The 24,393-nt window shown below is 41.7% G+C and overlaps 1 protein-coding gene across 3 annotated transcripts in view; it reads right to left on the minus strand.

Annotated features, from left to right (window-relative positions):
* Positions 1-347: 347 nt before the first annotated feature.
* The window catches only part of LOC134514529 (mucin-5B), a 53,145-nt gene continuing 29,099 nt past the window's right edge, over positions 348-24,393 (minus strand). For 2 of the 3 annotated variants that reach the window (XM_063332457.1, XM_063332456.1), the window contains exons 21-49: positions 22,455-22,593; positions 21,612-21,722; positions 19,963-20,142; positions 19,332-19,568; positions 18,268-18,424; positions 17,951-18,079; positions 17,429-17,513; positions 17,199-17,236; positions 15,973-16,128; positions 15,076-15,141; positions 14,656-14,748; positions 13,712-13,953; positions 13,026-13,203; positions 12,474-12,721; positions 11,858-12,041; positions 11,135-11,327; positions 10,283-10,461; positions 9,702-9,771; positions 9,427-9,548; positions 9,029-9,060; positions 8,406-8,583; positions 7,305-7,409; positions 6,641-6,681; positions 5,954-6,076; positions 5,188-5,283; positions 3,899-4,027; positions 2,995-3,034; positions 2,168-2,291; positions 348-1,580 (exon numbers count right to left, since the gene is read on the minus strand). In XM_063332457.1, the coding sequence (XP_063188527.1) occupies positions 1,406-1,580; positions 2,168-2,291; positions 2,995-3,034; positions 3,899-4,027; positions 5,188-5,283; positions 5,954-6,076; positions 6,641-6,681; positions 7,305-7,409; positions 8,406-8,583; positions 9,029-9,060; positions 9,427-9,548; positions 9,702-9,771; positions 10,283-10,461; positions 11,135-11,327; positions 11,858-12,041; positions 12,474-12,721; positions 13,026-13,203; positions 13,712-13,953; positions 14,656-14,748; positions 15,076-15,141; positions 15,973-16,128; positions 17,199-17,236; positions 17,429-17,513; positions 17,951-18,079; positions 18,268-18,424; positions 19,332-19,568; positions 19,963-20,142; positions 21,612-21,722; positions 22,455-22,593 (3,850 nt within the window). In that variant the 3' untranslated portion in view covers positions 348-1,405. The remainder of the gene's footprint in view (positions 1,581-2,167; positions 2,292-2,994; positions 3,035-3,898; positions 4,028-5,187; positions 5,284-5,953; positions 6,077-6,640; positions 6,682-7,304; positions 7,410-8,405; positions 8,584-9,028; positions 9,061-9,426; positions 9,549-9,701; positions 9,772-10,282; positions 10,462-11,134; positions 11,328-11,857; positions 12,042-12,473; positions 12,722-13,025; positions 13,204-13,711; positions 13,954-14,655; positions 14,749-15,075; positions 15,142-15,972; positions 16,129-17,198; positions 17,237-17,428; positions 17,514-17,950; positions 18,080-18,267; positions 18,425-19,331; positions 19,569-19,962; positions 20,143-21,611; positions 21,723-22,454; positions 22,594-24,393) is intronic. The other variant, XM_063332458.1, reaches the window with a different exon arrangement.

Genomic DNA, 24,393 nt, shown 5'->3' on the forward strand with positions numbered 1-24,393 from the left:
CCTCTCAAAATACCCAGTGCTGAGAAACTGATAACTCAGGTTCTTGTACACCAGTTTTAGGCTGAAACAAATGATTCCAGAAAGGGGCTGAAGAACGGGTTAGTTAAAACAATCTGAGCTGAATCCTGCAGAGGCATAACACAGACTGCCGTGTTGTATCGCAGTGATGACCCAATAAGCATGGGGCTTTCGGCTGAGAGCTGAGAAAAACACGTACCATTCAATTCCTATGCCTATTCAAAGTCAAGGATTCCCGCAAGTTTAAGATCAGTAACGCCATAATGAAACAGTACACATGAAAGTAACCTGACATCAGCTGAAATGATTTATTATGAAAAATAATTAAATTAAAGGTTACTTGGGGCTCAACAGCTGCAACATTTTGAAATGAAAAGCTAAAGGTTAGTGCACTTCATATCTACTTGGTCAGTTCAAAAGCATTCCCTTCAAAACACTTCCCAAAAGCCCCCACGTAACAGGCTGCAGCACACTGCAGTCTAAGTCCTCTCTCAGGTCACAAAAGACAAAATTGCTCAAGTACCAGAAGCATCTGCCTTTGTTGCATACTCTGAAGGTAATGTTGGACCATTTTCATCTCTGTCTGCATAAGATACTGCCACCAGTACCATTGGACATGCTAGCTGGGAGTCAATTGTTTATAACAAATCATAGGTCATGTAGCCAGTAATGAGACTAAACATCAGTCTCCCACCTGACACACAGCTCAGTGTTTGATGATGGCAAACAATAAAATCCACCAGTGAGATAAGGACTCAAAATAACAGTGCAAATATAGTAATTTTGTAGTGTATATGTAAAACATGTTTTTACGCTCCTGATGCAGTGCTCACTGCGCAGAAGGGAAAAAGCATCTTGCTTTTCTCCAGTGACCCAGAGTCTCAGCCAAAGTAGGTGCAGGACCACTGGAGAGAAGAACACAAATGTGCCACTGAGCTGAGTCCTGCCTCTCTGAGTGAGCCGCAGCTGTGGAAGTGATTGCCATTTCCCTTCTAAGGGAAATGAATTAGTGCATGTAGTTACAGATTTACAATGTACACTTTCTTCAGACAGGACTTTTGGAAGGCATCAGTTGTCTCTAGAGTGTCTGGTTTATAACCTTGGTATAACCTTGGTTTATACACCACTATGGGATTAAAGACATTAGCCACCTTGCCCCATTAGCAGCATCACTGAAACAGGAGAACAAGTCCTCTTTGAAATGCAGTTTATTCTACAAACATTTAGAGTAAAATCTTTAGCTAATTTCCATAACTGCGTATAATACCAGAAAGAAAGCACAAGAGAGAAGTATGGCCATTTGAAGGTTACTCACAGATGTTTTCTAAACTACTCACTTGCTAAGGAAGCATTAAATGGGAGATGAAATATTTCCTTCAGTTTATGCTCATGTTCTCCTCTTTGGGCATTTTGTTTCCACACATCCACATTCATCTACATGCACATACGTGAATTGGACTGTGTTACGCTCAGAGCAAACCAGTTCCACCTTCACTTCGTGACTCCTTTTTTCATGGCAGCAAATGCATTTGTGTTCCATTTCACTTGCCTCAAAGGAATACCTACAGAAATGAGATTTGCATATCAGTCTGCTGCCTGTTGTCTTCACAAACTGATCCATATTTGCTGCTCCAAATGGAGGTACTTCTAAGGAGCAGAGAAGCAAAATTTCCTATCTGTTTTTCTGGTTATTCATAACAGTCTTTCCTCAGGATGTTACTAGCCATGCAGGGCCAGATGCTCTGATATCAATGGGGAAAATCCCAGTAACTTCAGTGGATTTTTGGATTAGGCCCATTGGATTGGCAAGACAGAAAATTCACGCAGAGACCAAAGGGAAAAACTCCACTAAACACCAGAGCTGTTCAAAAACCACATGAGGACATGTTTAGAGAACAGGTAGTTAATAAATATAGCTGATGTCTTTTCAAAGGAACCTATTTTCCTAACTAAGATAAGGCACTCCTGTGACACTAAAGACATTTAGTCACACATTTAGTCATGTTGCTAATAACTGCTGTTCTGCACATCCAGTTTCCCAACCAGATCCTTTTAAACAGTGGGAAGGGGACAACAGCTGCAGACCGTTGGCGAAAAGAACCCAGGAATACCAGACGAAGGGCAGGACAGAGAAAGGTTTCCTACTTACACAGAATACGTACTGCAGGTCCCTTCACAAAAGGGCACTGGGACTGGAGCAGCTGACTTACAGTTGTTGTGGACGATATACTGCTCTTTCACACTGCGCTTGCATTTATGCGGCAGGTCAATACCTGAGTAGGAGAACACTTCTGTAAGACTTCTTCAGACTGGGGAGTAAAAGTTTTCAAAGGTATCTGCTAGGAAACCAAGGGCCAACTGTCCTACTAAAACTTTTTACAGTTCAAATGCATAACCAAAAAACAAATGGGAGTGCAAAGAGGCACTAATTCAACAAAGTAACTTTCTGCTGGTCAAGGCACTTTTCTATTTGTGGACTAGCTTAAATGAAGAGTTATGTATAAGTGCATGTAAAGATACTGTTGAACAAAGACCTAAAGAAGACACGAAGGGTTTGTTTTTTTAAAAATTGCTGTAAATAATATTTGTTACTCTTTAACAACCTATGACTTCTGGGTAGATACTACAGAAAAGAGACCCTTTTTTCCATGCAATTTCCAGATGAAAGAATACAGAACATAGTTTCTACAAATTTTCTTATCAGGAGAATAGTCCAAACTAACAGTATACCAGTTATTTAAAAACACAGAAAAGGAGATCAAAGAATTTTAGTGTCCCCATTGGAAGAATGAAGCAGATTTTTAATCTCAGCTGCAAGTGGATTTTTAACCTCAGCTGTGAGGTACAAAACAGCTTTGCTGCTGTAAGAACAGTCTGTGGAAACTGCAGACTCTCAAGTGCATGCAGAAACAGAACTACAAGCAAGGGAGGACCTAACAGTATTGGAATAGAGAATTGGTGATTTAATGCACTCACATGTCTTACAACAGCCATCTGAAGTCACATCAACTGTCCCCTGTATTGAAAGCAAACATAATCAGAACAGTTCCAATGCACATATTGTTAAGCAGCTAGTAGCAACAATGAGAGTTCAGGTGTATTCCCTTATCTCTAACCAACATAGATTCCTCATCAGACCTATTTGTGTACCAATTATATATAGAGGAAGGGAATGAATTTTCTTAAGATTATGTATCCTCTCAAGCCAATTAAAATGTTCTGTAACACACACCTGACCTTACTTAAGTCCTATTGAAGTCAGCACAAAAAACCCAGCCCCAGAGAGTGACAGCTGCTCCTGGAATTGAACAGCCTGGCCTGCAAAGAACCTACCCCAAGGGTAATTCAAGTCAATGGCTGTCTTCGCCCCTGCTTTGGTTTTCAAATCTGCTTCGAAGCCTCATCAGGCTTCTGAAAGTTACTGGAAACAACTAATTGCTGAAAGCCAGGGCATGAATGATACCCTTTGCTCATCCACAAACCACTTCTTTGCTTAGTGATGCACTACGTATCAGAAAACACTGTGTTCATTGGTTCCCCCAGGGATCCATGGTGAGTTACCACTTGCTCAATTGCACTTTGTAACACTGGTGTTTCTCAAGTGATGAAAAACCCCACCTTGCTATTGCCCCAATACTCTTTCAAGTTCTAGTGCTTATCACACAAGTAAAATGTGTGGGTTGTTTGCAAATAGTTTTGTTTTACTTCCATGGGACCCTCCATTCAGGGCTGAAAAGGCCCATTTCCTTCAAACAAGGATGATCAGTTCAGAAAGATCAAGAATTACTGAAGTGGCTCATTCAAAACAGTAAAGAAAACTCACAGACCAGCAGCAGGGCTCATTCCAGAAGGCTTTTTTTTCTGGCTATAAAATACTTACGGGGACACAGTTTGATTCTTCAAATGGTAGGCAGACCTTTACTGTACTAGTCAAGGAAAACCTGCCCGCTGATTCAGTGCACGTGTACTGAGTACAGTTATCATGTGGAGCTTTATAACTCTTTCCAACCTGAATAAAAACAGGAAAAAACCACCAACCCAATATAGTATAGCAATAAAAATAGCATAAAGCAACAATGATACAGTCAATGAACTAGCAGAGGGACTGTGTTGTTCATATCACTCTGAAAGTGCTGAGATGTCTGGAATTCACATCTGCAAACTATGTACCAAGCTCACCCACTACCAGCCTTTGCAAAATCCCTTCTGTGTCCACCTAGGTGGAAAGAATCAAAAGCTGGTGGCAGAATGAGGATAGAGGTATGAACAGAAATACCAGAAGGTAGGTGTGTTAATGTATGGGGAATAAAATATACACAACAGAAAAATATTTCTTTTCAAGGATTTCAACACTTTTTTAATAGATGGAATTAAAACAAAAAGTGTGGAAGAAGAGAAAACTCTTCTTAATAGAAGTTAATGGATAAATGCAAAGCCTCCTCATGGAAACATAAAAATTATATATTAACACAGGAGAAGCTACCTTGCAAGCTAAATTATCAAGGAATAAAAAGATGAAATAGAAAAGATGCAGAACACAAGAGCTACCAGAGAAGAAATAGCGTGTAAGACAATAGTCGCTGGTTGAGACGGCATCATTAACCGTTCACAGGAGGAGCAGGCTGTAATAAAAGCAAAGAGCTAGCCTGAGGCTCAGCCCACGTCTACACAAGCTCACAAGACATGATGTATTACCTGTGCGTGTTACCCAGTCACACTACGCTACAGCAGCTATGCCACTTCTGACTTCTGCCTCAGCAAATTCAGAACTAGTGGTAGTACAGCTATATCAGCTCACTCACGCTATTTAGCCCTGTATCTCCAGGGCAAGATAACAACACCGTTCCCAGATCAGAGCAGTATGATGTGAAGCCACCTCACATATCTCACCATCCCCTCCAAATTCTTTCTCTCTGTTGCATGTCAGGAGGAGGGGTGGTAACACGATTTCCATTCCTGCCAGAGATGCATAATTTTCAACACAGTGGTGCCTGTGAGATGCACACAGCAGAGAGCAGCTGTATAAACATTTACATTTACTTTGGAAATAGAGATATTTTTAAATCTCCTAGAGGTCTTCCCAGCCTCAAAATGTACAACACTGGTTCAAAAAAATGCTGAGGTCTGTTTGATAATGCAGCCTTGTGTGCAGAGCAAGGGAGTGCTTACCTCAATGGTCACATTGCCATATGGAAAATTTGCCACACATGCCACTTGCTGGCACTGGCTGCAGCACTGACCCTCCTCTTCCACATAGCGGAAACCCTGTGGGAATAAGGTTTCCATTTAGCCACATTACCTGATGTATGTGCTTGATCTGATATGATTATCCATAAAAATTGCTGCTGTCACATATAAGAAGATCATGCCTCAGTTATTTCCTCCCCTGTGTTTTAGGTATCCATTGGTCTCTTGGTGGGTGTGGGTATGGCCAGCTTCAGGAAACAGGATAATGGTTTTATCAATTTTTAGGATTGGTGGTGCATCTGGCCTTATTTGGGCAAGAATGGAAAAGAAACCACTCTTGGCTTATATTCAGTAATAGACTGAACAGTTTGTGTGCACGTTCAGCTCATGAGTACTGAGAAGCGTCTGGAAACATATAAAACACTGTGCAGTTTCTTTACAACCTTCATTTTTGAGCTGACAATGGGCAACACCCACAGAATGGCACAAACATTGTCTTTCAGCAGTCAGACTTCTCTTTAACAGGTGTGCAATTGTTCTCCCTCAGGGCATCTTTCCAAGGGTGACCTCTTAATTTTGCTAGAGCAAAAATAATCAGTACCCTAAAAAAGACTTTACAAAAAAATCTAATAAAAGATTATATCCTGCTGTCCTTCAGTGAGGAAGCAGCTATACTATCCTAGTTTTATAGTACATCCCCTCAACAGCCACTGTTCATGGTCGGGGAGGCTGAGCGTGCAGTGCTGACCTGCTGGCAGGTGGTTTGGCATTTCACTGGAACACACCGGATGCGGTTGGTCCGTGTCACAACGTCCTGCTCATCTGTGCACACACAGTCCTCGCAAGAGCTTTTAGGGACCACTGCTCCAGGCTGGAAATATAGAGGAGAGTGAAGACAGGCCATGACAAGAATTCAGTGGGTTCTAGAATAAACGTATATCCCCTGAACTATCAAAAATGAATGTTTATACTTGGGATTGATTTTTGGAAGAACTTCCTGAAACAAATACCTCCAGATCTCTTAAACCTCATGCTGTCAGTATCACAAAATGAACACAAGGCTGACACTCTCCAGTCCATCAATTGCATTAAATGGGTTATTAAGTTATCTCATAAATTCCACGCATCAGTTTTCCCTCAGTTTGACCTAGTAATTAATTTTACAACATCTAATGAGAATTAGAATTTGTATTCAATCGCAATTCTGACTTCTTGACTCTAAAACATAAGTAAGATCTCATTTAGTAATCAAGGTAGTGGTCTCTAGCATTACCTATTCAGGAACATTTCCAATAGCATGTAAGACTACTGGCACGGAAAAATTACAGACCATTCTAATCCTGCTTTTTGTGTGAGCGTTTACAATAACAGCTTCAGAAACCTCTGATTCAGGCGGTATTAACCTGTGGAAAGAAGTGTCTGGAAGAAGACCTACCTTAAATTCAACTCCTTCAGAAACGCATACACCTTTTGGTACTGTAAGCAAAAATAAAATGAAAAGGATACGCTAGGAATGATGTAAACAGTTACTATACTCATCTCTGAATTGTGAATGACTTAGAGGAGACAAAGAGTAGAACTGAGCTTATTCACTAGCCTTAAGAGCTTGCACAAAACAGGGAATAAAGTAACTAGCATGTGGTGCTAATTTTTATTCAGAAGCCCACACGTAACATCTGTTCAGACACTATGCATGAAGTAGGGGGTAATTCTATATCCTGGTTTTTTCGATATAGAAAAGTCTATTTACCTTATGGGTTTTTACCCATACTTGAACTTAGTTGAGCTTTTCTTTATTGTTAACCACCTTGCTGGTAACAGAGCCAATAGGAAGCTGGGTCAGGTATGGGAATCTGGAAACATGACTTGGCAGCAGCACTTTGGGATGGGTTCAATGTAACCAACATTCAGTATCTGATCAATAAATTAACTCATTGAATACTACCTACAGAGAACCTGCACCTCCAAAAACAATAATGCATCAATTGTAAAGGCAGAGAGGGAAGGGGAAAGGCTACTGCTTATGATTTTGACTCATTTAGAAAAAAAGAAACAGTTCAAGGAATAAATAAAAAACCTTAAGGAAACATCGTACTTACTACAGGAGAAAACAGGACAACAACCATCCTCAGATATAGCAACCACTGGTTGGAAGCCTAAGTCACATGCTGTTTTGTTGATAATGCAGGTTTTTATATCACATTCTGCAATAGACAACAGAGATAAAGTAAGCCAAAGCGTCCTGTCCAGCAGTGTTACTTGCAGACCAAAGCTTGAATATCCAAGAAATTGGGTAGAAATAGATTATTCTTCACCCACACATTTTTGCAGTCTGGGACATGTTCAGTGAAATATTTCTAAGATTGCTCTACTGTAAAGCTCTTCCCTGGATATATACTTCCGGCTCTTGTTCCTGCTTCTCTTTCCCCACTGGATGTCATCTCTAAAAAAACTAAACACCCTCATCTCAGAGAATTGACAGAGAAACAAGTTGGGGTAAGAGTAAATGAGTCGGAGGGTGAAAAAACCCAAAGAGGCAGTGGATAGAGCCAAAGATGTAAAGGCTGGGACATGCAGGGCAAAGCAACCTGACAGTGCCCACTGCTCCCTCAAGACATCCAAGGACCCTATTGGTCTGCTGGCTGGCAGCATGAAGGGATGAGAAACAGAAAATCATCCCACCACCATTGCCAGGATCCCCTGTCCTACATCTTCCTTTAAGTGCTGGGAATGGCCAGGTTTAGGAGCGGGATGACAAGGAGATCCTGTGCTGTGGTGGGTATTTGGGTCTGGGAGGATGCAAATGGAAAGATGAGGCCGAACCATATATCAGGAATCTCCACAGGAGGCCTTATGGAAGCCTGAAAGATGAGGACATCCTCCATTACTGGATGGATCTCTGTGCAAGGATCACCCTCTCATCTCAGAGGGGACAAGAGCTAGAGGATCCTGTGAAGCACCTGGTGGTCCCAATGGTCCATGGGGGATTTTCCAATGTAAGTATCTTGCGGGTCATGGCACTAGTTTAGAACACAAACTGGACCAGAGGAGGTCTCTTCTGATAGCAAGAGCTCCTGGCATGTAGATGGAAGAAGTGACCACTCCAGTGTGTTTATATGAATCTGGTACCTGTGAGGTGCTAGATCTCACTTGCTAAAGGCAAATGATGCTGCATTATGACATCTGAATCATCTACTCACCACAGACTGTCTCTGTGCAGCATGGGTCATCCAGACGTGTTTTTATTTTGCGTACAAAGCCCTCTTTAGTGCAGTTGATAGGTGGAGATTTAGCACAAGGGCGGGGGAAGCAAGAGATATTCAAGGTGGCTTCATCGCAAGCACAGTGTTGACAGTCATGTTCCCAAGTCTCTCTAGGCTGTGAAAACAATAGGGATAGTAGTTCAGAGAGCAAAACTAGAAGCATTATATTAATGAATGCCTGCTGCAAGACAGCATTGGTCTCCGTTGCCCTAATTTATTATGTAGGGAAATCAGAGTTCAAATCCCAGAGGGAAGACAAGGGAACAGTAGGAAAAAATGCTGTTATCTGCCACCTTCCGTGGCAGGCTTATGTGTTTTCAGAAGGGAAGCCTGGTAGTTGTACCAGGAAACAATGATTTCCACAAACTGCTATTTCTGCTTGTGTACCTCAAGTGATTAATAAAGCTCTGAAGTTTAAAATCTGCTGTTTTCTTTCCCACTGTCTTTGCAATTCACTGGTATTTAAGCTTAGAATTAAAAGAAGAAATGCGTGCAGTCATTTTTACAGGAGGTTACAGCACCCAGCTATAGCGTAAAGACAGTATTTTGCTTTTTCTTACCTGTTTTACTGACCCATCTTTTGCAGTGCAACCTATAAAATGAATTACAGAATCCTTTAATGATAACTGAACTGGGGAAAACAACAGAAGCAGAAGGACAGGACAGAAGGTAGGTCTTGAAATCTGAGAAACAGCCACAAAGACAGTTACAGAGTGCAAAGTTATAGGTTGTGTACCCAAAACATCTTAAAGATCCTCCTCTTTGTTCTTTTGAAAGTTGCACTTTCTGTATAAGAGCAGTCAGAAACTGCCCATCTAAAACATTTCCAGCCTAATTAGAAAGGGTCAGTATCAAGGTCTCCCCCATTTCCTCTGTACCCAGAACATCCCCCTTAATGTGCACTTTCAGTCAGGGTCTTCTCCCCACTTTCCATCCCACCATTTACATTATTTCTTACCACAGACAGAAACACAAATGCCATCATGATCATTCAGCAGGATTTTTCCATCAGGACAGTAGCATCCCTCAACAAGTGCTGCTGTGTTATTTTGGGAGGGGAGCGTGTCCATAACGACCTCTCTGCACAATTAGAATATAAACAGGAACAAATGAGAGGCCTAAACGTGCCCCAGGGCAATCAGACACCCAAATCTCAGGGGAATCTGAACTTCCAGCCTTCCCCAGCAGTTTTCAAATTATAGACTTGAAAAGTGCCTTAAAAAAATGACCCACCTGCTGGAGCAAGTGTTTCTTTTTGCTTCCCCGCATGGCTTGTATACCTGATCCTGAGCACAGCTGGCCTCTGTGGAACATTAGAACACACAGGTTAGAAAGCCCAGACTCACGTGTACCCTTCAAGGCACAACGTTAAGAACTACACACGCTAACGCAGCCCACCCCACGGGTCCGCACAGCCCAGGCTCCTGACCAGCGAGGGGGTCCCTGCAGCTTCAGCAAGAGGGGATCCATGGATTCAGCAAGGTGCTTGCGACAGTACTAGTAGTGCTTACCCCTGAATCACTGGGTCCCCCTGAGCAGGGCAAAGCATGCAGAGAGAAGCTGCGTGTTGCCATCTAGTGATGAAGCTCTAGGTAACACACAGAGCCCCACAGCTGAGCTGCTCATGAGAGACCATGGGCCTGTTTCCCACTTGTTTTGCACCAGTTCTGGACTGGGACAACCTTCTTGATTTGTTCCCGCTTTTTCTCAGGTCCAGCGCAGCTCAGGAAAGCCTGAAGCCTTCAACAGGCATGTAGGTGAGGAAAGAACAGACTGGAGTAAATTCACCACCAGCAGGTCTTTCCCAGGCTTACCACACTGCCCATTCGCCTGCTTCCTCCAGTCCACGCAGACCCCATGGAGTCCACACAAGGCTGCATACGTCTGCATGCTCTGACACTCGGTGCTTGGGTGCTGTTCTGAGCACCCACTGGCCACACACGCCTCATAGTAGGGCTGTGGGGGGACCACGCTGTGGCATTCGGTCAGGTTCCTTTGCAAAGCAAGAAGACAGACACAGCATTTCACTTCCTCGGGCTGCTTCCAAGGAAGAATTCGACTCAGAACCAAACCCATCTCCACTCAGGGAAGCCTCAAGGTAAAGATACAACCACAAATTGCTCTGATAGGCAATACGCTCACACAGCTTAATTAAGAATCAACTTTACCTCCCATTCTTTACAATGCTTTGAAAGGAAGAAATTTTATGTTTGACTGATACCTACAAAGAAAAGTCTCCTGCACCGCTCACAGCTATAATTCTGTATGCTGACATTTTTACGTCAGCATGTTTGACAATCCTGTTTTAAACCACAAAATTAGTTTTAAAACAGACACACACATTGGCTCACTATAGTCTGACTCTGTTCCTTTTCATTCAGAGCTTTCAGATACTGAATTATAGCTAGTTCCTTGTTGGCTTCTCCAGAACTGACAGGCAGAGAGTGTGCCAAGCAGCAGACACTATTAAGGGAGTCTGATGATGCAGCTGAAAAATATCTGCCAAACTCAGCAACATTCACACATCAGTTCCCTGCTTAGTTTTTCAAGGTATGCTAGACTTCATATTTTCATCATGTCCTGTAAGCAGTTCACCCAAGGCACGTAGCGAAGCATAAAATTGTCTTGTGGACTTATTTTTCTGGTACTTTTGGGAGTTGCCTTACCAGATGATTTTACACAGATTGGAAGGCTCACAATGCTGATGATATTCAATCTCAGGTGGTTCTGAGACACCTGGATTACAGTATCTGTTGGCAGGATCTGGCACTTTCCAATCTAATGCCATCTCTTTGAAGGACTCGATAACCTCACCATTCCTCTTCATAGCATCATCAGACTTCTGGTTGGTGCAGGTACCTGGTAGCAATATAAAAGCAAAGTGACAGTTCAAGGACAGTTGATGCTGATGAAGCTATTAGAGAAATCTGGAGGGAAGTTCTCCTCCTTATGGGAATGTAACAACATGTGGGGTCCTGGATAAGTTCACAAGAACTGTTTGTAGGAAGAGAAAGCTAGAAGAAATAGTTTGGCAGTTACTCATGAAAACCAGAGTTGACGTGTTGTGGTTGATGTATTTCTCTGGGAGGCTAAAGCAATTGAGATGGCTCTGTCTAGCACAGGACTCCAGTTTTCGTAGACTCCCATATTGAGTAGATATGATCAAGAAGAAGGGCTTAGGATTAAAGGAACTGACTTAAAACGCTGTCTCCTGACAGTGTCTTTCCACCAAATAGACATAAATTTGTTAAAATGTGTGAGAAATAGAAATCATTGGAGTTGCAAGCATTTAGAGATGTTTACAGGGATGAGAGAAAGGAGGAGAAAATTTTATTACTGTCATTGAAAATTCATTACAGCATTCATTACTGTCAGCTGATGACACTCACCACACAGTCCCATGGTATTGTTATAAAACTTTCTGAAAGGGAGTTTTATGTAAAATGCAAGTCGACTGTAGGAGACGTAAACTTCTAATTCAGGTATTTCAACTATGACATAAAGGCCAGAACTGGTTATCCTGATACCATTCTTGGAAATGTCTGGAACAACTTTCTTATCATTAAACAAAATCTAAAAAGAAGAGAAACAAAATGTCTCTATGGAAATCCTTCTGTTTAGTAATGTATACGGTTTGTGCAACTGGAAAAAAGAGCAGCACAAATTCAGACCTCAGGTGCACCAAATGAAGTCTATCAAGGGCAGGTATTTAAGCAGTTCTCTATGATTCTTTTATAATATGTTGTAATTTATATTTGAATACTCACGTCAGGAAGAAAAAAAAACAACTTTCAATCATGTGATCATTTCCCAAGTTTTTAGAATATACAAATTTTTGTTGACACAAAGGAAAAAGAGAGAGAGAGAGAAAGCAATGTAATTGCATTTCCTACCCATTCCACTTTTTTACAAGCTTCATCCTTTGTCGTCACAGGATATTTGTCAGTACAGTAATATAACTACAGCAAAATAATATTGAGACTTCATTTTAACACAATACTTTACCAAGTTTGTTTCTTTTCCGTGTTTCATTGCTTGTGTCAGAATAACGACAGAGCTGGAGTGAAAAATGAGAAGGGACATTGAACAAATTGCTCCATCAGTGGCACCGCAGTAGTTGCCTATGTGAATCCAGAAGTTGTGAGAGTCAGGATGGATTGACTTTACAAGGACATAGGTGCAGTTTTCTTTAAAATGGTAATATGTTCCATCAAAAGTCACATAATGCTCATTTCCCCATCCACTGCAAATACCTGGAAGACAGAGTGACAGACTTCAAGTTTGGCTTCTGAGCTTCCCATAAGTACAAACTGGTTTTAACTCTTTTACTCATTTTCAGTGAGAGCTGAAATAACCAGTTTGATAAAGAAAAATTAGCCGAGCAAGGACACTCTTATCTGCACTTAACAGCCAGTGTTTTAGATGGGACTTCTGCTCTATTACATCCTACTGAATTAATATGAATGTAATATAGATGTTGACCACATAAACTTATCTTTCTTGAGGCCCAGCTGAACATAATATAAATTTCAGGAATTCTCCTGCCGTAGTACTTACACTGACACTGAGAGACTTCACAGCAACCAGTTTCATCATAGTGTTTCATGAATGGGAAACCATTGACACAGAGGTTCAGCTGCTGAGGTGGGCAAGTCATGCTGGAGAGTTTAATATTGTTTCCTTCTCCCAGGCAAGTAGCAATCTGGCAGTTTCCGAAGTTCCATGTTTCATTAAACTATTGACGGATTGAAAAAGAAGAAGAGAGGCACATCACAAAGTAATGTAACAAAATCTTTAAAATCACACTCAGCAACTACGCTCCATGAAGTTAATTGTCTAGCATGGCATTATTTGCTATCTATTCTTTCTCTGGAAACCAGGCAATGTGAAACATATCAGCAGAGCCTCAATATCTACTGTCCTACAACATTTTGTATAGGACTCAATATTAAGGTCCTGACCAATTATGATGACGGGACACCGCCAGATGTGGTCTCCTAGCCTTTCTTCAGCTTAGGTAGCTCTGCCTACAAATAATCATTTAGATGCTTCAGGTGAACAGAATAATCTTCAACTTATTCCCTCATTTATTTGGGGGCTTCTGGTATACTTCTAAATCATTTAATTCTGACATGCCTACAGTCCAGCTGTAGTGGTTGTTACCAGCTTCAGAAGAGAACACCAAATCTTGGCTGCAGGCAACGCTGTTGCTGAAGAAACACATCATCTTTCAAGTCTCTCACCTTTCTGGGAGGAATGAGCCCAAGACAATCTCTCACAGGAGTCCTCGTGGAAGCAGGAATTTGGCTTGTTGCCCTGGGAGCAGATGTTGGTGGACAGGCTTCGGAGCCTGGATCACAGGTCTTGAGGGCCTCAGTATGACCAATTTTACACTCTGCCCAAATTAATTCAATCTGACACGATGCATTGCAAACGGAGTAAGCACAGTGACCTGATATATTCACTGGCAGAGAAACATTTTCTCCTGCAAGGCCAAAACCCAACTGTTAGTGCTGGACTATGCACAAAACTGGTAACTCTCAAGGCCTATACATCACAGATCGGCCACGTACTCAGCCCTGCATTTAACTAGCTGGGTCTGCCTGTACCAGGTGGCCATGTTCAGGTGTGACTGTTCATCTGCAACTTCTTGAATTCAATGACTGAATTGGAGCTCAATTCACATAAATGGCAAAGGCTGAGGGAGGGCCACAGGTGGCTAATCTGAAATTCTGCTCTTAAGTACCTTAGTAGGAGTTGAAATGAGTACAAGAGGAGAGAATACTGAATATGTCACTGAGTGCATCTGGGCTTCATAAAGACTAGGAGATAGGTGGTTCAGGAGCTACTAAGATCAAGAGTCTTCCCTCCTCTGCTTTTAGAACATGATTGTGGATTACAAGCCCATGTTCAGCAGTTTGGGATTCAGGGTTTGTGCCGGAGTCCACTGAAGTTAGCATCTGGTATAAACTTCCTTACGCCAGAGATATCCATACCAGGACAAAGTTATAGGATATGGGAGAGTTGTAGTTTCTAAGGTGTAAGTTACAGTTCAAAGATGTAACAACTTGTGGTAATGTGTAACTGCAGTAGGCTCAATGAGAACTTGCTGAAGCACCTTTATTTAACAGTATGTCTGTTTTCCCACATCAGCGGTGCAGAACATAAAATATGCTTGTTTTCTCACCCATTTGTATCATTTGTCCATTGTCTTCACAGAAGCAGGGAGTGGCTACCATTGATGATGGAGGTGCAGATGTTACAGGTTGCATTTGTGGTTCTGCATGAAATGAAATCAATTAATACTCAAATCCTCTGCTACTCTACTTTCAAGCCCTATGGCACTTATTACATTCCATACAATCACAAAAGGAGAAAAAAATAATCATTTTTATACCCCCACCACATTCAGTACATATACACACTAAATCATCTCTGTATTTATATACACTCTCTCTATTACAGTGTACGCTACTAGAAAAATATACACACAATCCCCCTTGTAGTTAGTTTTTTTCTATATAGACTACAATAAACCACCCTTAAGTGTTGCTTATTCATTCCAATTTAAGGTTTCTTTGAACTTTCTAATCCTGCAGGACTTCACCTGACTTTGGAGAGGTGATTTCCAGTGGCACTCCATTTTTGATTTTAATGCCTTGTTCTGAAGAAACTGTTGGTTTAAATACAGATAGATCATTTAGACATTTTACTACGGCACCTATGGTTTGCTTTCAATAGTCCTTCCTTTCCTAGCTATTACTCCATTATACTTCTTATTCCACTTGTTAACACATTTAGTAAATACCAAACACACGGGCTCACCATCAAGCCTTTAGCTCTTCCACTCCCTTGAGTAGAGAAGCTATCTTTTCATTTTCCTTGTCCACTTTGTATAATTTGCTACCAGGATAATACACACTTTTTTAGCCATTTATTTTTCTTTGCTATAATCAGGTGGCAAAAATCCACCTTTTCTTTATTTCTTTTTATTTCCTATTTTCTGTTCATTTGCATCCCCTTCACCCTGCAACTTCTTTTTTGGGAAAGGACTAAACTGCCAGGGAACTTTATTTTCTTGCTGCAGTGACCCATTTGAGACTGACTTATTCCAATGCAGAAAAAAGTACAATAAGAACCATAGTGTGATACAGGTGATGAGAAGGAGAAAAACAAGGTTTAGAAGTATGAAATATTGAGACTAACAACACCAGAGTGTCAGCTGTGGTATGCCCAAGGTTATCGTAAAAGCTGTAGTGAAAAATGCCCATATCTCTCTATTCTCTCTTTACCCCATTGACAGTAAGAATCTACACAAACTACACTTTTGGTCCCCACCATGAGACCCACAAGCTCTGACCCCTCATTCCTGAACCTTCTTCAACTGCCTTAAATTCTGTGCTTATCTGAGGCATGCAGTAGGATTCTTTTTCAAGACAGGGGATTCTTATTACCATTAGAGACTTTCATAAAATCACCACCAAAACTCTTATAAACCCAATACCTTGTGCTGGTGTGGATGGTGTTCTGCAAGGAATGAATGTCTTAATGATCTCTCCATTAGGGCCACAGACAGCATCACCACACTCAGTCCCATATACTTGGCTGTATACAGTTTCATTTAAGGTGTAGGTCTTTCCATTGTAGCAGCAAAGGCAATCTGAGGCACCGAAAGAGCAAACGCCATGGTAACAGGGGACACTTGTAATATAAATACAAATGAAAAGAAAACCAAACTCTGGATTTACCCTTCTGTAGCTCATATCATTAAACATGAATTACCTGGCTGAAAAACTTTCTCAGTTTCTACTTGAGAAGTTGCACTGGGAGTCTACCTCATTTATTTAAAGTGTGTTGGATTTTTGTTGTTGCTGGTGTTTCTTGGAGTTAGCTTGCATAGAGGAATTACTGGATGGTGAAAGCATCAGAACTGGCACTGTCCTCACCCAGCATGGAGCACAGGTGCATTCCCTCTGGGCAGGGAACGTGACTGGGATTACTGCCTTGCTGAGTGGTAAAACACTGGCTCAGAAGGTGTTGCACAGCCATTTCCATCCACTAATGAGGAACATTCAGTCATAAATAATTTCATTTAAATATATGAGAAGCTCTCCAGGTTTTGGAGAATTTACATTCAGGAACCCAAGGGAATATATCTATTACTGTAACAAAATCAGCAAAACCGAAGATGTGCTTTCTACTGGGTCACCCTGCACTTTGGAATGTGGTTTCTCCCAGATATGGGAATGAACTGATTATCAAACCTTAAGCAAGTGTGTCCTTTAGGAACACAAACATGTCTCATAAACTAGCTGTCTGGGCTTATTATGAAATTAGTGGACAGGAAATAGACCCTCTACAAGATTTGCCCTGTTCTAAAAGTGCTGTTTAAAACAGGTACCATGAATGGCCTGCTTCAGACTACTTTCTGTCTGTCTTCACTGACTATCAAAGAAGTGTAAACGTGGACAAGTGGTATTTACCTGCATGAGATGAACCCCGCATTTCATGTCTCTCTCCTCCCTCCCTCCCTATGATTATCCTTTAGACAGTTCTTCAGGTCAAAGGCTGCGTTTTGCTTATCAAACTATATCTGTACTGCTGTGCATCCACCTATTGAACTAGCTACCTGGAGTTCTATTACCAATACACCAGCAGTAACGTGTGATGCTGGGTTGCTTCAGTCCTATCATCATCACTCAGTGAATGGTGAGGGTGCTGAAAAGTTACCTTTGGAGTCTTCAGTACATAGTTTCTCTTCAGGATCACTGAAGATAAAGAGAAAAGGAGAAAACTTGTTTTATTGACTTAAATCAGTATGTGGAATAACAATGTCTGCAACGGTATCTACTTTTACATAAAAGCCTACTCCCGGAGGATTTAATGATAATTGCCACTGCCTACGAATGTAAGCCAAACATTGCCTAGCTTGTCCTTTCCAGTCCTATCAACTGACCTACCATGAGGTGCAGTTGAGGAGGGAGACGCACTCTCTTCTCTCCTCATCAAAATATGGCTTGTCAGGACTGCACTCCGGGTAACAGCCTGGAAAGTTAAAGTAAACAAAGTATTCTTAGTCTGCTTTACATAGATCCAGGGAAAACACATGAACACCTCTATCAGATGCAGATTTGATCCCAAAATGAATGTAATCCCAGTATAAATGTGCTTTATAGTACCAATTATTTTTACACATCTTTTTCCCTCTTTCCTAAAAGTTTCAATTAACTGTTTGTCAACAGATAATTACTCTTTGCAAATTTATACTGAATGACCTGTTATCTCTCCCCACATTTAAAGGCAACAGGCAAATTATGCTATGAATGGCACCATCACACAGGGAATTAGCCCAGGCGAGGCATGGCCAATGAGTTTCTGGGGCAAATGGGATATCCTTTCAGCAACCTTGATGCTTAAGACATTTAAAACCAGACTAATAGCTTCAACTCCCACAAACTGCATCAAAGTCAAGTAAGAATTACCTTCTAAACTGTACAGCAAGTTCCCACATTTCCCTTGTGGATTCCTGCAGGTCTTTAGACAAGGGGCTCCACAGGGTTTATAGAACCACTCATGTTTGTCAGGTGGATTGTAATAATCACAGAACACAGCTGGAACAGAAGAATAAAAAACCTCCAAGTCTCAGGCACCAGGCAGGGTTATTTTCTAAATCTTGCAAACAAGACCTTGCTAAGTCATGCATGCACAGCGATGTCAGAATTCTGCTCCTCTTTATCTCCCATGTGCCTGAGCGCATGGAGCACTGCTTTTCTGCGTGCACGTTCAGTGCAATACTTACGGCAAATGGCAGGCGTTCTCCAGTCGACGCAGACACCAGCTCTGCTACAGCTTCTTGAATAGGCAGCAACTGAGGTACAAAAGCACTCACAGTCTCCCACACTGTCACAGCCACAGAAGTCAGAAATACAAGATTCATAATACGGTATTGGGTTCACCTATCAAAACACCAACAGATCTGTTACCACGGACGTACCTGCTGTACTGTATTTTAATGAGAGAAAGGGCTCTGAACTTCTGCCATCCACTGGCAGTTTCTTTAGCAGAACCAGGCTGAGTCTGTGACAGACTGGGGCTGCCATGAAGGACCTATGATATTTTACAACAGGAAATTTTCTATTTTAACCTGCCTGGTAGAACTGGACTCTAAAATCTTCTCATTCTCATGTGTGTAATACTGGCATTTATGCTCAAAATTTCTTTCCATTGTAATTCCTGCAGGACTGAACTACCTTGCTTTGCGTTAGCACAACTATATAGTGTGTGCACTCTCTATTGAGAGGTAGTGATTAAGTGAGTATAAAAGGAAACCCTATTTCCACTGAACTTCATGGCTCTTTTCTTTTAACCTGTCTCAACATGAACTAACAAATTAAGCCAAACTGGCTTTTAAAATGGCTTCTTAAACTGCACTGAAGCTTTGTATAGATATTCTCATTAAGAATTAGTAGCCTTGTTTCTGTTTAGATTAATTTGTGTCTAAAACAAACCAAATAATTAATCTCTTGAGGTAATTTGAATAAACTTTCACAAGAATCCCCATACAAACAGTCCTACACTAACTTATCTCTAGATTTTACAAACTGGTACCTAACTTTTTACTTCTGGTGGCCAACTATTATCCTCTTTGTCTTCAGTTGCTCAAATCAGACACTGCTGTTTCCTCAATACTGTGCAACAGGATTCAACTGGCATAGTTGTAAATTGAGGTTTTAAGAGAGGTAGCCTTTGTGCTCAAGGATGCTTTGTAATAGTGTTTAATTGTAAAAATTTGTGTGCAAATGTGCTGCACAATGGCAACAAACACCTAGTGTGAAACTACTGAGGATGAGAGAACAGGATTACCTTACTGTGACAGGCTTCGAAGATGTTACTCTTAATGATGCTGCAGTGCTTCTGTCCCAAGACAGACTTAAAAGGCTGATCAGCACACAGGTCCGTCATGTTTATATTTGAGCAAGTGCTTGTTATTTTCCAGCTGTTTCCAAACTCCTGGATGCTCATCTCTACGGACTGCCCTCTGGTTGTGAAGTCATTTCTTGAGCGGCCATCAAAGTCCCCACAAAGGCCACAGACTTTTCCCTGGGTAATTTGCATAGGCACAGTAAATGGTTTGGTTACTTTGAGTGCAGCCCACTGTTTGACAGAAATAAACTATAGAACAGGCCAAGGTAAAATAGCTGCAAATTTCTAAACAGCCATCAAAATGCATCTTAGAAAAAGCTGGACTTCAAGTGACAAGATCACTCTTTGTCTTTCAATACTGCAGAGTGCCTGGCTTTACTTTTAGCTCCAAATATTCTGGTGAGTTTCAAACTGACTGAACAATGGAATAAAACACAAGACATAGCCTGCTTGCTTCTTCTTGTCCACTGAACCGAACACTTTTCCAAGCCCTGCTTTTCAAAATGGGGCTCAGTTCTGGATGCATAACTTTGAGTTTGATATCGTAACTCCCAATCCATCCTATACCTACCTGGAAAGATGGTGCCACATGAACAACAACAGTAGTCTTCTGGTCCCACATGAAGTTCATCCCTTGATTTGTTTCAATCACAATATAACCTCCTCTGAGATCCACTTTGTAATTCTTCTCAGCTCCTGGATCAGTGGCTATCTCCTGAATCCTTCCTTCCAAGAGCCTGATTTCTCTGCTCTACAAGGAACAGATACATTACATGGAAGGAAATCAAATAGAAAACTTAGTGTAACAGCACTGGTGTTCTGCCTCTTACCTTCATCTTATTTTTCTGTAGTCTTTACACTACACCTTGGTCTATAACCAGCCATGTGAGAAAAAGACCCACTGAGTTCAATGGGAAGTGACATGACAAGTCTAACTCACTGCCACAGAAATTCACAGAATCACAGAATGGTTTGGGTTAGAAGGGACCTTAAAGATCATCTGGTTCCAACCTCCCTGCCGTGGTCAGGGACACCTCCCACTAGACCAGGTTGCTCAAAGACCCGTCCAGCCTGGCCTTGAACACTTCCAGGGATGGGGCAGCCACAAATTCTCCAGGCAACCTGTTCCAGTCTCCCACTACTCTCACTGCAAAGAATTTCTTCCTAATATCTAATCTAAATCTACCCTCTTTCAGTATAAAACTGTTACATCTCGTCCTATTACTACACTCCCTGATAAAGAGTCCCTCCCCAGCTTTCCTGTAGGCCCCCTTTAAGTACTGGAAGGCTGCAATAAGGTCTCCCTGGAGCCTTCTTTTCTCCAGGCTGAACAACCCCAACTCTCTCAGCCTGTCTTCATAGGAGAGGTGCTCCAGCCCTCTGATCGTCTTCATGGCCCTCCTCTGGACTCACTCCAACAGGTCCTTTTTATGTTGGGGACCCAGAGGTGGATGCAACACTCCAGGTGGGGACTCACAACAGAGGGGTACAGGGTGAGAATAGAATAGAATAGAGTAGAGTAGAGTAGAGTAGAGTAGAATAGAATAGAATAGAATAGAATAGAATAGAATAGAATAGAATAGAATAGAATAGAATAGAATCACCTCCCTCGACCTGCTGGCAACACTTTCTTTGACGCAGCCCAGGATACAGTTAGCTTTGTGGGCTGTGAGTGTACACTGTCCTCAATCTAGATGAAATATGTTCTTCTGGCATAGCAGCTCCTGAGTGCACAGGCAATTGGGCAAGCCAGAACACCCCTTGTCACGCTGCTTTGTTTCAGTATCACCTCACCCCCCACTATGGAAGAAATCTCTTTTGTGTATGCTTCGGGGAAATGCTAAGCCTGAGCTGGAGGGAAGAAACTCTTCCCTCTGTAGTTATATCTGCGTTGTGCTCAAGCCATGGTATAGAAACATGCTCCTCTAAAAACTTTACCATCACTCCTATACCACCAGTGTCATAGGTGCAAGTACACACACATGCACATATGTAGAGTGCTGTTGACTCCCTGCATCTATCCCCGCACCTACAAAAGAGTTCAGCCCTGTTGACACCAAGTGCCTAAACTTTTCCCAGCCTGCCTGCCTCTGCTTTCTGGATGTTTGACTTCCATTGGTACTCTCTAGCAGCAACTGAGTTGGAATAGAAGGGGATACTACACTAACTGGTTCAAAATCAAGACTATTGCTCCTCAGTTATAACCAATTCTAGGCAAACCTCAAAAATCAGTGTGATCTTTAGGGAGCAGATGGAGAGTGACTTCCCACAGGCGTTGTTCTGAATTACAATTCGGAAGGTGCCAGCATCCATGTTATTGGGGCAAAAATCCTTAAAAAAATAAATAACATTGTATTAGATCTTTTCAGGGAACCAGACCAGTCTTAAACATTTTCAGAAGCTCTAAATGAATGACACTCCAATCTGACTTCTGCTCTTTTGTCACTTTTTTATTCACCAAAACTCTGGGCATTTTAGAAGAACCTGGTGCAGCTGACCTGCTGGCAGGTTCATACTTGACCAGGAATTTCCAAGAGAAAAGCTAAGGAAAAAAAAGAACTTTTCATAGCACCAGTCCTGCACAACCAAGAAGTTAAAAATATTTTTTCTTAAAATTAGGAAAACCAACTGTAATTTGGCGATGACAAAATGTCCCACTGAGTACTGTTTCATTACGTGCAATTATTATACCTGAGACTCACACGTTTATCTCTATGTGCTTCTGTCACAACAAAAATAGTCAGTCTTCGATGGCTGAAACACTTAGCTTTTCAACACCATACCAATTCCCTTGTAAATGCAGGAATTTCACCAGGAAAAGGCTGTCCAGCCCAGGAATTAATCGTTTAGGATCACACAGTGCCCTCTTGTGTCACTTCTGAGAGTTAATGGCTTTGCTTCTATGTGGAAAATCTGTCTGCTCTAGGTACAAGAGGAGGGGAGCAGGCTCTGCTCATCAGTGTTGACTATTTTGCATGAGATTGCCTTTTAATTACACAGACTGAACCCTACGGTGTAAGACATGAAAAGAATATGGATAGGAAAGTGAAAAAAAAATGGTACCTGAGCTAGGATATAGTCACAGTCTCCCAGGAAATCAAACTTCTCCCCATCAAAGCTCATGTAATGCCCGTTTCCATACACAGTGCAGGTTCCCTTGCAGGGACTGTCTGTGCAGTTCCACTGCCTTTTGTTACAGGTGCTGGGAGGAGAAATGCAAAGAATCGCAGTCTTTGTATGAAGCGTGGTTTTTCCTTAGCCCCAAACAGGGGAAGGGTAATTCGAAGATTTGTCATTTGCAGTACTTCAAAGAAAGCAACCGTCTCTCACTCTCAACTGTTCTGAGACCACACTGTCAGAAGGCTCACTAATGAGAAAGTTCATGTTTACTACCAAGACATGTTTGAACTTGGTCTGTTTTTATTCTTTCTTTTCCTTCAAATATCTTTTGAATCATTAAGCTCTGGCAGCAGACAGTGGGGATTTAGGAGGTAAACTCAAGGTGAAGAACTGAATATTTCAACCATTTCTGAATATTTCAACCATTTCTGAATATTAATCTGTGAGGTATCACGTGGTCAGTTCTGTTCCTGACTACAGTGGTGTGAACCAATATTATCCCTGTCTTCCATTGTGTATTCATGAGCATCTGCTGACATGCAGTTAATTTTCCCCACAGCAGCCCTCAAAGTCATGGGCTTTCCATGGGTAGCTAGAAAGGTGTTGATCACACACCAGTGTTTTGGCTACTGCTGAGCAGTGATCACACAGCATCAAGGCTGTCTCTCCAACATTCCCCACTAGTCGTAGGGTGGGCAAGATGTTGGGAGGGGACACAGCCAGGGCAGCTGACCCAAACTGACCACAGGGATATTCCACACCATATGACATCTGCTTAGCAATAAAAGCTAAGAGAAAAGAGGAGGAGGGGGGCATTAGTTATTATGACATTTGTCTTCCAAAGCAACTGCTACATGTACTGAAGCCCTGCTTCCTGGGAAGGGGCTGGACATCACCTCCTGATGGGAAGTAGAGAATAAATCTTCTGTTTTCCTTTGCTTCCACGCATGGTCTCTGCTTTTGCCTTATTAAACTGCCTTTATCTTGACCCACAATTTTTTTCCATCTTATTTTCTCCCCCACCACATCATAATGAGGAAGGGAGTGATAGAGCAAGTATCTTGGTGGACACCTGGTGTCCTGCCAAGATCAACCCACCACACCTTGACAAACTTTACCTGCAGTTCAGGGGGACTACAGACAGAAAATTTTAATTGTTATACCCTTGACACAGAGACTGCAAATTTTTTCCCATGCGTGTCCTGTTCTCATAAGAAAACAAAACCCCCATTGTGATAAAACCTTTCAATGGCCTCTGTGATATCAACAACTGCTTATCAGGGTTTGGCTTCACATATTAGACTTGATTGCTTGTACCAGTGGTGATCAGACCAGAGTGTTTCTGGCTCTTATTTTCTGTACATCCTCTTGGCAGGACTATACAGTCTCATCCTCTCTAAATAATGGGTAAGGATTCGAAGCATTTTACCCACCATGATCAGTAATAACAGTAAAGTCTATGGCAGAATTATAGTAGCAATTGGAGCAACTAGAGCATTCATTTATCTTATTTGAGAATTATGCACCCGGAAACACTGCAAGTCACAGGAGGATTGTTGTGATTCCTCCCTCCTCTACATTCAGTTCTTTTCTGGGGTTCAGCTGTGCCCAAGAGACACAGACTCAATTCCCCCTTGTAGAATGATTAGCCACAGATCAACCTGGCTGAGTTTGGTCTAACGCTAGTTTGGAAGCAATTTGCAGAAAAGGATGGAAATAATTTGACAGAAGATCTTGGTGCTTGTTCTCCCCAGGTGCAGGCTTGTGCAGCATGTTCAGAGAGGAAATCAGACAATCATAGAATGTTTCCCCTTTTCTTTTTCCTAGAAGCCTGATGGCTCTAATGATGAAGAGGAAGGCTTCAAAATGCATCCTCACTCAT

Source organism: Chroicocephalus ridibundus, chromosome 4 (assembly GCF_963924245.1).
Source record: "Chroicocephalus ridibundus chromosome 4, bChrRid1.1, whole genome shotgun sequence".
In the NCBI taxonomy this organism is placed as follows: domain Eukaryota; kingdom Metazoa; phylum Chordata; class Aves; order Charadriiformes; family Laridae; genus Chroicocephalus; species Chroicocephalus ridibundus.